Below are 13,527 nucleotides of genomic sequence, written 5' to 3'. Positions count from 1 at the left end.
GGCAATCTGATGGACGAGTCTGGGTTGGCGGTTGCCAGGAGCACCCTACTTGTCTGACTGCATTGTGCCAAGTGTAAGGTTTGGTGGAGGGGGGGATTATGGTATGGGCTTGTTCTTCAGGAACTGGGCTTGGCCCCTTAGTTCCAGTGAAAGGAACTCTGAATGCGTCAGCATACCAAGAGATTTTGAACAATTCCATGCTCCCAACTTTGTGGGAACAGTTTGGGGATGGCCCCTTCCTGTTCCAACATGACTGTGCACCAGTGCACAAAGCAAGGTCCATAAAGACATGGATGAGAGAGTTTAGTGTGGATGAACTTGACTGGCCTGCACAGAGTCCTGACCTCAACCCGATAGAACACCTTTGGTATGAATTAGAGCGAAGACTGAGAGCCAGGCCTTCTCGTCCAACATCAGTGTGTGACCTCACAAATGTGCTTCTGGAAGAATGGTCAAAAATTCCCATAAACACACTCCTAAACCTTGTGGAAAGCCTTCCCAGAAGAGTTGAAGCTGGTCTAGCTGCAAAGGATGGACCGACGTCATATTAAACCCTATGGATTAAGAATGGGATGTCACTTAAGTTGATATGCGAGTCAAGGTAGGTGAGCTAATACTTTTGGCAAATAGTTTATATACTCTGATTCTGGAAGATATTGTTTGTTTGCAGAATACATTTATTTTAGACTGTGTAGGTTTTCAGTAGCTGTGTTGCCTGCATACACACCAAATAAACATCTCAAATACACAACTTTATTTGTCAGAACATGAGGCAACATCAGGCTTGTAAAAGGGACCAGGCCTTAAATTAGGACAGGAAAGTTTCCCAATAAATGTATGACAGTGAATCTCTTCTACTAGCCAGTTCTGTTGGTATTCAAGGCCTATAATAGACTTTTCTTCTGTTTCACAGAGCTTCATTGTCATCCCAATGACACTAAACAAACAAGAACACATGAATGAGGTGCACTGTTCAACTGAATGACATGTTTCTCCATTACCATGAATACAGGCACTGTGGTCTGATCTGAGTCAATCCCTCATACATCATCCTGCAGTCATAGATCTAATAAATGAACAAGAGCAGATTTATCTGTGCTCACAGTCAAACATACTTTCTTGTACAAATAAATGCCATTCCCATCTTTGCTGCACACAAGTTTGTGTTCAAACAATATCAAATCTATCTTTCATTTACGCCTGCTACAAAAAAAGTTAGTATTTTTTTCCCCAGGTATTTATCATACTTTTTTTTGTGTTTTCTGTCCTCAGATCAAGTTTCTCAAAGTGGAGATGGAGAAGAAGACAAAGATCATCAAGGATTTGCAGCAAGAGGTGAGTTATTGGTGTTTCATATAACGACAGTTTAACAGCCAGGTCAGACAGCACTTTTGGTTTTGTCTCTTACGATGGTCGCTCTGATTAGATGATCACAGAGCCATAAATTTATCCTGTGACATGACCCTGACCGACAGGTATGTCAGAAAAAAACAGAGCTACCTGACCAGTCCTCATGACCAAAATAATGACGTTAGAAGGAAGAGAAGCCTGGCTATCATGCTGTAATATTTCACACCAAGGATGTCATATGATACAGCCAGTGTGCAGGTTTCATCCAGCTTACCGGGTACTCCTCCCACCACCATCATGCTCATTTGGTTAATTGATGACTCTAAATTAGCCGTAGGTGTGAATGTGAGCGTGCTTGGTTGTCTGTCTCTATATGATTGACTGGCGACCAGTCCAGGGTGTACCCCGCCTCTCGCCCAATGTCAAGATTGGACTTGAATTAATCAACAACACCATTCAAAACTAATAAAAGTGGATTTTTGCCTTCATTAATGCCTTCATGACCAATGTATGTAGCTTTCATTCCAATTTGCTAATGTTGATCCACTTCCTCTGCCCTATCTTATAATATTTCTCTCCCTGATGTTTGATGTTTGCCAAAAGCTGTGTGAGAGTCCCCAGAAACTGAGGGCTGCTTTCAATCAGAGGTGGACATATGCCGGCAGGACTACATCTATTTTAGCGAGCACTTTGCAAACACTGGAGTGTGCCTTTGATCGTGATTGTGATCACTACTGCCATGGCTTTTGTTGGCTCAGAAATGGATCTCTTCTCTTCCTACTCCTCATCAATGATAGATTTCTTCCCCCATATTTTTTCAACATGAGTGCTGACTAGTTTGCCTAAAAAGGAAGTTTTTTTCTCTTTGATTCTTTGGGGCTGACACCAAAATCTGACATTTAGCGCTGATGCCTCAGACAGCTGAGAAAAAAAGTTCTGCTTGAAAATACCATCAAGGATGTACAGAAAGTCTGTGACGCCACATTATCTACAGTTTGGCTTGTTATCTGTGGGAGTGGGAAAAGATGATAAAACAAACAAAAAAAAAAAAAAAACAGCAACAACATGAGCCCATTAAAAGCAGCAAACTTGTGCTACAGTGCATCGACAGAAGCTGCCTTTAAAGATGTTCACACATTTAAAGTTAGACTTTCCCATTGTTGTCTTTGTCTGTCAGCTGTGTAACATGAAGGAAATCAAAAAGTCAAACTTCTTTGGTCCAAATATAATGAAACCAAGCAGAGCCGCCCACTCCATCGATGCCATGGTAGACCCTTTGTTCACAGCCTGTCTGCGAACGAGACAGACGGCGAGACAGATTGACTGACACTATTCTGACAAGAAATACAGCCAAACTTACAAATAGTACCTCCTTTCAACTGCATAATACAAGAAGAAGAAAATGTACCCTATTAATCTTTCTAAGGTAAATTCAGTCTTTACACTCCATTATTGAGCATAGAGGCTGAATAACATGCACATGCACAGACAGGACCCTATAGACATGCACTAAAGGAGAGATGTCAGAGAGAGGCCTGCTGCACACCCATCGGTACATCAGCAGCACTCAGGAAGTCAGTACAACACTTTTTTTTAGATTCAACCATATTTATTTACAAAGTCTGGCAGTTACATTACAGACCGAGAAACATTTCAGAAATAAAACAGAAAAAGATCAAAGCTGTAAATAGGGATTAAATTATGCATAGGCCTGTTTTAGAAGAAGCTACACAACTATAACCTTGCAAAGCAGATGGAAACGCCATTTTCCTTGTTTTTCACTGGCGAATCCATCTTGTAAAGCTCCCATCTGAACCGTTTGGGCCCGGTCAGAAAGTGACAGGACCAATCAGCGACGAAAGGCAGTACTTTCAGGCGTGGCAGAGTCGGGACGTAAACAAGCAGTGACAAGAGGCCGGTGCAATTATGGTGGAAAAGATTAGCACGGATGCTGCTAAAGCGTCAGTTTGATCAGAACTTGACGGCATTTCTTTGTTAATAGAACAATGAACAGCAGTGAGTTGTTTTCTTTTCAAAAACAACAAAAGTCGAGTACTTGCATGTCTATAGTCGCCATGTTTCACGTTATTCCTCAGTAGCTGCGCAAGCGTGTTTCGTTGCTCTGATTGGCCCATAGAAATGTATGTGAAACAAATCCATCTGGCGTGTCAGGTTAACACAAACGGTGGTTCTCTTTAACTTTGTTAGCTTTAGCTAAAGCTAACATAGCTTCTCTGGCTACAAATTTAATGTTATGCATCCATCCATCCATTTCTATACCAGGGTCGCGGAGGGGCTAGAGCCTATCCCAGCTGTCATTGGGCAAGAGGCGGGGTAAATCCTAGACTGGTCGCCAGTCAATCGCAGGGCTGACGTATACAGATAGACAACCAGGCGCGCTCACACACACCTACGGGCAATTTAGAGTCACCAGTTAACCTAATGAGCATGTCTTTGGTGGTGAGAGGAAGCCAGAGTACCCGGAGAGAACCCGTGTATGCACGGGGAGAACAAGCAGACTCCACACAGAAAGGCCCTGACTGGGAAGCAAACTAGGGACCTTCTTGCTGTGAGGCAACAGTGCTAACCCCTGCACTGCCATGCAGAGTTATATATGCAAATGTAGCTAAATTAGCTTTACACACAAAGTGTTTCAACTTGCACAATTTGTGCTGAATGCTTTTCAGCAGCGTAAGAGGACACTTGATATTTGACTAAAGCGGCTGTCTAATAAGAAGTGTCAGGTCTAACTGCCAATGAGCAACATTTTGTTAACATTTGATTTGTTTCTGTCTGATATGTACTGTGCTGAGTTGCTCTCGTCGCTCGTTGCTTGATTGCTCTTATTTGTTTTGTATTTCAGTGTCTGGGCTGGGCACCTCTTTTGGTGTATGGCACGATGAAATAATAATAAATAAAACAAGAAAAAAAAGAAAACTGTAGCTACATATAGCTGACACAGCCAATGAGGCCACAATAGTACGTAGCTCTGTTACAAAACTAGGTTATCTACGTAGCTTACGCAGCTAATGGAGAAACATTACCCATGTGGCTACATGCTTTCTTCCTGTAAACGGACTATGTAATCTGGTTTATGTCAACAAGTTTTGCAGCTCAGGTTTTCATATTTAACTCTTGGTATCCTAACCCTTAGCATGTAGAATAAGGGTGGTCTTTATGGATGTATGGTCTGCAGGCAGACCCCTCCCAGCAAAGGCTTGAAAAGTTGTGGAATGGTCAAAATGCTCTCAGGACATTCTAAGTAGGTTCATTAGTTTCACCTTAGCAAAAAGTGCAAAAACAAAAATGGAGAAGGACCCAAATGCAGAATAAACTCAAAATCATTAAATTAAACAATTAAAGGAACTTATGTCAAACTAAATCCACCGGAAACAAAAACTCAGAAGAATCACAGAGCCACACTGGGAAAGACATGGACCTGTCATACAATAAACCTAAATACAGATTCATTCTCACTTTACTGGGTCTTTCATACTAAGAGGTACATACAAGTTTCTGAGCAGTATTTTTATGTTTTCATTTTCAGCGAGACAATGCCAGGCCACATTCTGCATGAGATACAACAGCATGGCTTCACAGTACAGGCGTGCAGATACCGGACTAATGATCCAGACATGTCTTCTAGGGAAAAAGGTGCAAAATGAAGCATAAATATAGCAACGGAAACCCAGCATTGTTGAGCAAGTTAAAGGTCACATATTTAATATTTAAGACAACTTTATATCTGTATCAGAGGTACCCAAACATGCCTGTGGTGTTTGTTACTGAAAAAAAAAACACTCCAGAATTGGATTTTTGCACATCTAAACCCCCCTCTGTTTCACCGAGCTGTTTCTGTGTCTGTGGAGTCGAATGTTAATGAGCTATCTGACTCCGCCCCTGACTCCGCCCCACTCCTGAAATGGATGTTGCTCAATGGATGGGGCTTTCATGATGATTGTGGACAGGCCAGGGGCACAAATGTTTTCTAAAAAAGCCTGAAAAGGTGTATTTTGCATACTATGTGACCTCTAAGCATCAAGCAAGAATGAGAAAGAAAATATTTTTTAAAACAACACAAATCTTCAGTTCGCAGATGTTTACAGAGTGTTGTTAGAAGAGACGGTGATGCAACGCAACAGGGAAACATGCTCCTGTTCCAGCTTCTTTGGAATAGTCCATGCATCAAATTCAGTGTTGATGCATATTTCCAAAAACAATACAGCTTACCAGTTTGAGCATCGAATACCTTATCAGTCCTGCATGAAATTGTAAATAGGTTGAAAAGGATTTGCAAATCCCTGTCTTCCCATGTCCCAACTTTTATGGAATTCTGGTGTATGTTTTCCCCTTCATGGAGCAAAGCATCAGCCAGTAGTGGTGATTACCACTCAGTCACTTCTTTAGTAAACCACCCACCCTGGATGACAGATTTAAAGTAGAAGAGCCTTGGAACATTTTTTTTTTTTTTTTTTTTATCTAAGCATTTAAAAAGTAATCTCTCAGGTAGCACTTGAATTCAAATAAATGTCTGTGAATGTGAGGCATAAATTTGGACTTGCATGCTTGAGTCTGCGGGGGGTAATCAGGGGTAAATGTAGAGACCTTTCTTTAATCAGTCAAGTGGTTTTCACAGCAGGAGGCCACACATGTTTGCGGTTCAGTTAAACAGACTAAATGGCCCATAAAGGAGGCCATGATTTGACTTTGTAATGAACAATTAGCGACTTCTTTACTCTTAAACATCCTAATGTTTGGTTAGAGATAGAGAACAGACACTGATGAGGAGGTAAGAAAATGATCTTTGCTCCAATGTTTCTGACACGCAGCTCTCTTAAAGCTCATTAACACAAGTCAGTCCTTGATGTTCTCTCTAATTTCACCAAAACAAAGACGAGGCAAACGGGGGTTGCCGAGGATTTGATCTGAATTGGAGTGAGCAGCACTGTAATTCAAGGGAATTTTTAAAAAAAATTGGGTAATTACCATGTAAATGCCTTCACACACCAAGTGGAGTTTCTGAGATGACTCAGCAAGCAGAAGGAGTAAAAGAGCAGGAACAAAAAAAAACATAAGGCACATTTCATGGACCCAGCTCTCCTCTCACACGCGGGTGTAACTTTGTTGACATTTGGAGTTTTGCCTTTTTCCTCTTCCAAATCTACATATCTTAGAGGAAGGCCTCTCTAGGATTGAGAGCCTTTATAATTACACTCTAAAGAGGTCAGTGGTGGTCAACAGAATCTGGGAACCTCCCTGACATCTGTGGCACGCTGACATTTAAGTTACAGCTGCATGCAGTGAATTATGAGTCGGTCATGAGGGGAAGAGAGATGACTTCAGAATTTTACTCATGTACAGAAGTGGAGGACAGGCAGTTTTCTTTATAAATGTTGTTTCAGGCAAAGTGTTGGGTTCAAGATGTGCAAGGAAGTAAGGATAACAGAACTGAAAGACAGCATAGTTAGCGTGGTGAGGGTGTAAAAGAAAGACTTTGTGTCTGAAACACATCCCACACACTTTATAGTGTTTTATTATTGAGTGCACATGCCATTGTTGCTGCTGTCTGAAATCTGAGTGAGCTTTGTTATACCTTATATATCAGGGGTGTAACAATATTTGTTTTAGTCCCAAACTGTCATGGTTTAGTCCATGTAGCATGGTGGCGGCATGTACTGACACAGCGGTCCAGCACTCCATCACCAGCAGCAAATCAAAGCCCTACACTCATACCAGATCTGACATTCTGAGTCTGCTTCTTTGACTACTGCAAAAGAAGCGTGCCTGCACAGTTTGCATCTTACTCGACGGAGATTATGTGGAGAATGGGGCACTCCGTGACTGAAAGGAGGAGGGTGCTGAGCCAGCACTACACCTGCGGCCGGATGGGGAGGAGGCAGAGGTGACCAGAAGGTGGAAGCGGAGCAAACGAGCCAGGCTGCAGGCTAGGCTAGGAGCCCTGCACAAACCTGTGCAACTGAGCAACTTTCTTGCAAATGCCCGCTCCCTCGCCAACAAGATGGATGACACAAGGTTGTGTCTCACCACCACTTGGACGACTGTGGCTTCATAATAACAGTGACCTGCACGAAAACATACCGGGCCTAGCCGTGGCGCTAGTAGGCTGCACCATATATAGAGTAGACCAGACACCTGAGTCTAGTAAGACTAGAGGTGGTTGTTGGCTCAGCTTGTGTTAGCCTGGCAGACCAAGGCTTGATTTTAAAGACCCTGTAAAGTGAAAATGACTCTGTATTTAGGTTTGTTGTATGACAGGTCAATGAACCCCTAAATCAAATTTCAGTGAAATAAAACATCTCTAAATTTATGAAATTAAGCTTCAAAATCATGAAAAATGAGGCAGTAAAATCTGCTCCAGGATGGTGTGAACGTGTCTGTTGAATGAGCTGAAGCCACGCCCACTCAGGAGGAATACAATCTTCTCAGATTTGAGCCCACATGAAACCAAGCCAGATATAGTGTGTCACTTAAGGCCCATTTATACTCCCTCTATGTACAAAAATGTATACGTCCTTTTCAAACGATGTTACCGTCACTGCTCACATACTTCCATGCATCCTTTATGTTGGCATGGATGTTAAACAATACATCCACCAGGGTGGGGCAGCCCAGAGTCAAAGTTTATGACAACAACAAACTCAAAAACAAACATGGCGACTGTGGAGGAGGTATTGATAATGTACCTCTTACATAAAAGAGAAAAATGGAGGCAGCATTTCTAACCAACTCGTGCAACTTTTCCTCAAAAAGTTCCGCCATTGTTATTTCTTCTTCGTGTCTTACTAGAGCTACGTATCGGGTAGTGACAGCAACACTGCCCCCACAGTTTCCCTAGGTACTGCTCCATTTGGCCCGTATCTTTATGGAAATGTTCAGAAATACGGACAAAATGAGCGCGGAGCACGGACAGAAAGCTCCATCAGTATTTGGATCCTTATTTAACGTTGAGCATAAATGGGCCTGAAGGAAGCACTAAACAGACTGTTAGCATGCTATGTTGTTAAAGACATTCTTCTAATATAAGCTGTAGAGTCTTCAGCCTTCAGACAAATAATGAGAACTCAACAGATAAGACGAAAGAGGAGCATCATGCAGAAAGACATTTAGAGCAGCTGGAATTAAGTCTGTACACTGTCAATAGAGTGCAGCTACTTTAGACTTCCTAAACAATGTACTAATGCTTTAACACTGTCAAAAGTTAGGACAGTAGTTCTATTGTTTCCAGAATCCGGCCCCTGCTGTGACTGAGTTTGACACCCCTGCATTATGTAAACCAGTCTATGTGGAACGTCAAGGTTAGCTGATGGATATGATAACTTGACATTGTTCTCTGCAAATTCAGCTCCCTCCCACCACTAGATTACATCCACTGTTTGTTTCTGATATATTGTTCCCCCTTACTAAAACTTGAAGTTTATGGGCTATATTCTTGTCATAAATTCTTTGTATTTAGAATTATGGGTCCGGCCATAAGTATGCTAATGTATGATGTGGCTAAACTAAACAAGCTAACCCTATCGTGTGATTACACCAGCATTACCATCTAAACAGTGTTTTTATGTTCCCCATCGCTGTGAGTTGTGATGTGATGTCAGCGGGGATTCTTTACGGCCACAAATCACCGTGAAGTCATCATCAGTGATTCACTTTCAGGGCTGATTATGAGCATTCTGAGGGGGAGAGTGATTTACAGACAGACTTGGACCCTGCTGGCATTCATCAGATTCTAACAGAGCGTTGTAATAGACAGCTTTTCCACACCTCGCTCCTCGCTGCTCATGCTGATGTTTATTTGTCTAAAATGGCTTTCCGACATTTGTCCTCCTCTCGTGTCTTCCTGATGTAATTTCACCCTTTAAACGACAGCAAAGCATCATGCACCGGGGCATCCGGAGGATCTTTCTGTGATAATCATGCTGGGAAGAAATGACAGGAAACAACATTAGTATGTCTTTCAACTATGAAATAAATATATAGACTGTAATCTTAAAAATAAAGCTCTGTTTTAATTATCTTATTGGGAATAAATACCTCGGACTGCTGCCATAAAGTTGCATGTTTTTGATTTGCAGAAAGTGATGAAACAGACATTAAGCACAGGCATTAAACTGATGTGATTGCTGATTTTAAATACAAGTCCAATAGAGATTCTTCATTATTTGTAGTTCCTCAAACTAATTAAACACAAATGCATGGATGAGGTGAGATACCAATTTTAAAAAACTCAAAGTGTGTAAAAGACATTAGAAACAATGAAGAACTCTCTCAGGGACTCTTCAGGCTGCTCTTATTGTCTTATTGAAAAATTGAATTGGAAAATAAGTACTTAGCGTTATGTAAAGGCCTTTTAAATCATTCTCCCTTTCTCCCTCATCAGTCAACACATAAATTATGTAAGAAAACCAAGACCTTAACACCTCTAAGAATCGACATGTAGTCTAACATGTATGACCGCTGACACTTTGAGTAAAGTTAACTCCCAAAAGAGTATGCTGAAGTGAAATGGGGTGAAACAGGTGATGGCAGCTGATGTCACTTTTTCACCGAACAGACAGCTGATGCACAGACTGATCATTTGCTCACCCATATCTGAGACAGCAGACCCAACTTGAAACGCAGGAGTGACGGTGCACTTGACACCCAGTGAGAGTGACAGCATGTTTCTGAAATGAAAAAAGGTCTAATCCATCATTGCCATTGAGCCAAAGAGCTGAAAAATGTTTAACTTTTTATGTAGTACAGAACTGATGATAATGTAACAGGGGTCAGACTTTATGGTTTTATGCAGCAACACTGAAAGGTTAAACAATGGGTACAAGGTTTGTTAGGTGGTAACCCGTTTGAAACAGTGGTTTACAAGTAGTCAACCTTCCAATCCATCCATCCATCCATGCATCCATGCATCCATCCATCCATCCATATATCCATCCATCCATTAATCCATCCATGCATCCATGCATCCATCCATGCATCCATCCATCCATTAATCCATCCATCCATCCATCCACGCATCCATCCATCCATCCATCCATCCATCCATCCATGCATCCATCCATCCATCCATTAATCCATCCATATATCCATCCATCCATTAATCCATCCATATATCCATCCATCCATTAATCCATCCATGCATCCATGCATCCATCCATGCATCCATCCATCCATTAATCCATCCATCCATCCATCCACGCATCCATCCATCCATCCATCCATCCATCCATCCATCCACGCATCCATCCATCCATCCATCCATCCATCCATCATCCACACATCCATCCATCCATCCATCCATCCATCCATCCATCCACGCATCCATCCATCCATCCATCCATCCAGCTATGCATCCATACATCCATGCATCCATGCATCCATCCATCCATTAATCCATCCATCCATCCATCCACGCATCCATCCATCCATCCATCCATGCATCCATCCATCTATTCATACATCCATGCGTCCATCCATGCATCCATCCATCCATGCATCCTCCAATCCATCCACACATCAATCCATCCATCCATCCATCCATGCACCCATCCATCCATCCAGCTATGCATCCATACATCCATGCATCCATCCATCCATCATCCATCCAACCATCCATCCATCCACCCATCTATCCATCCATCCGTGCATCCATCCATCCACGCATCCATCCATCCATCTATCCATGCATCCACCCATCTATCCATCCATCCATCCATCCATCCATGCATCCATCCATTCATCCTTCCACTGTCTCCACCACCTATCCCATCCAGGATTGCAGGGGGCTGGAGCCTATACCAGCTGTCATTAGGCCAGATACCAGATACACCCTGGACTGGTCGTCAGTCAATCGCAGGACTGATATACAGAGATAAACAACCATGCATGCTCACATTTGGCCAATTTAGAGTCACTAATTAAGCCAACAAGCATGTATTTGATCTACAGGACCACCCCCCCCTCGCAAGAATACCAGGGAAAACATGCAACTTCAGCACAGAAAGGCTCTGACCAGGAGGCAAACCAGGAAGTAGGGATCCACCTCTGACTTCTACCAAGCTGATTCTGGGTAGAGGCAGAAGTGCTTCTTAGCCCCTTCACTCTTCAGTATCTGTATGGACTAGATAACAGAGGCAGCAAATTGTGAAGTGTCATTTGGCAATGTCCTGATCCCTGATCTGGATTTTGCTGATAATGCTGTGATCCTTGCAGAAACTGTAGATGTCCTTGTGGGGACTTTTTAACTTGCTAAGTGAGGAGGCTGAAGATTTGATGTTGGATGCTGATCCAAAACAAAGATCCATGCATTTAGGGGCACCTTGATGCTGCCATTGAATCTGTGTCTGTGAATAGAGAGAGTTGGTGATCTCACCTACCTTGTCAGCATAATCCCTCGACCTGCTAACTGCAGGGCTAAGACCACCTGCAGACTTGGACTCACACATGGGGCGATGGGTTCTCTGAGCAAGACAGAGCGGTTTTCCCAGTATCTGAGCAAGTGGATAAAAGTCGGAGTCTTTTGGTCCTTGGTTCTCCTAGTCTTACTAGACTCTTGTGTGGTCTGGATGTTGACAGATGGTCAGAGGTGCCAACTGCAATTCTTCATGGCATTTTTGGGTATCGTTGGCAAGACTGTATGCTGATGTGCTCAGGAGCGCGGGGATGGGAAGGGCCAGCTGCTTGATACAAGAATGTCAACTGTGCTTTTAAGGGCATCTGGCAACTTTGCAAGGCCTGATCCAGCTCACCCCAAACTGGATGCCCAGGACCCAGTGGGCTGGTCCAGATACCAGGGGCAACTGCATGCGTTGTGTAGGATACCTGAAGAGATGGGGTATGGGCCTGGAGGATGGCCATCATGAGTCCAGAGCAAAACAGGACCAAGACTGACATGGTGAACTGCCTAACTGGTATATTCTCCCATACCTGTGTTTGCTGTGCTTCTTCCTTTAATCAGCTTGTTCCACCTAGCAATCCTGGATTATAAATAGCCGCTTTGATCGTCTGAGAAGATCAGAGAGGAAAGGACCACTCTTAACCCACTATACACCTAAGGTAAATCTGTCAGGGTAATCTTTAAAACATCAGGCTGGAAATTTGGCAGATTTTCTTGTTCTGTGGGCCAGGCTGTAGCTAAAGGTGAAGTTAATATGAATATGATCCCCCCCATGAACAATACACTGATGCACACTGAGCTTGGGAGAAACAGCCAAAATCTCTCCAGTTCCTTCAGACTCTCCTCACTGAACACCAGACACTTGCATAGTATGGGCATTTCATTTAGATGCAAATAAAATCAGGACAACAAATCCATGTGTCTCAGGTTGCCATGGCGATATGCAAACAGGGAACACAATGTGGAAGTAGTACAAGAATCTCACTGACATGAACCAGCTTGATGAGCCCCCAAAAACAAAGACACAAGTACATTTCTATAATTGACGTCAATCAAACATTAGAGACAATACCCAGAAGAGAGTAGCGTTCCCCAGACTGATTTAAAATCTGGCATGCATGTGACAAAGAAACAGAGATGTGATTTAGAAGGAAAACAACTAGCCTAAATCCACACTAATTAGTATTACCACAAAGGATTGGCAGGAAGATAATCTGCAGCTTCCCTTTACCTGTAGATGTCCTGAAAGGCCATGATAAGGGAGCTAGAGCTCTGAGTGTGAGTCAAACTTTATAAAGTGTTAGGATCTTGCAAATGTTCCTCAATAGTTTCACAGATGGGTATACTCACTCTGTCTCCGACTGACCACACAATGTGCTACTTCGGAGTCTGACCTCTTCCTTTTTCCACATTATTCTTTTGTATTTCTCTCTCTTTTGGTGGGCAGTGGGCATGTTCTTGAAATTTCCAACACCATGCTCATTTCACACCATTTCCAGGACTAAGCTCTGGACTGGGCTCTCTTCATGCAGCATTGATTCTTCTTCCACTGAGATCAGTAAAAAAAAAAAAAAAAAAAAAAAAAAAGCTTGTCAGTGAATCCATGTTTTCACCATAAAAACACAGACAACCCTTTTGATTGGACAGCTTAGAGTTTGATTGAATGTGGCTCAGTGTGAGCTGCAGGGTTAAATGAATGCAGAACTGTTTCCTCTTTTCAATCAGTATCATTCAGATGTAGACGAATGCATGTTATTGTTCGCTAA

At 42.6% G+C, this 13,527-nt stretch overlaps 1 protein-coding gene across 1 annotated transcript in view; it reads left to right on the top strand.

Moving 5' to 3' along the window:
- luzp2 (leucine zipper protein 2) overlaps positions 1–13,527 on the top strand; it is a 364,593-nt gene that overhangs the window by 212,960 nt on the left and 138,106 nt on the right. The window contains exon 5 of the mRNA XM_041791985.1: positions 1,273–1,335. Within this exon, the coding sequence (XP_041647919.1) occupies positions 1,273–1,335 (63 nt within the window). The remainder of the gene's footprint in view (positions 1–1,272; positions 1,336–13,527) is intronic.

The sequence above is a fragment of the Cheilinus undulatus genome, linkage group 1 (genome assembly GCF_018320785.1).
Source record: "Cheilinus undulatus linkage group 1, ASM1832078v1, whole genome shotgun sequence".
Lineage (NCBI taxonomy): Eukaryota > Metazoa > Chordata > Actinopteri > Labriformes > Labridae > Cheilinus > Cheilinus undulatus.
The sequence above is the reverse complement of the archived record's forward strand: the minus strand, read 5'-3'. Positions and strand labels throughout refer to the sequence as shown.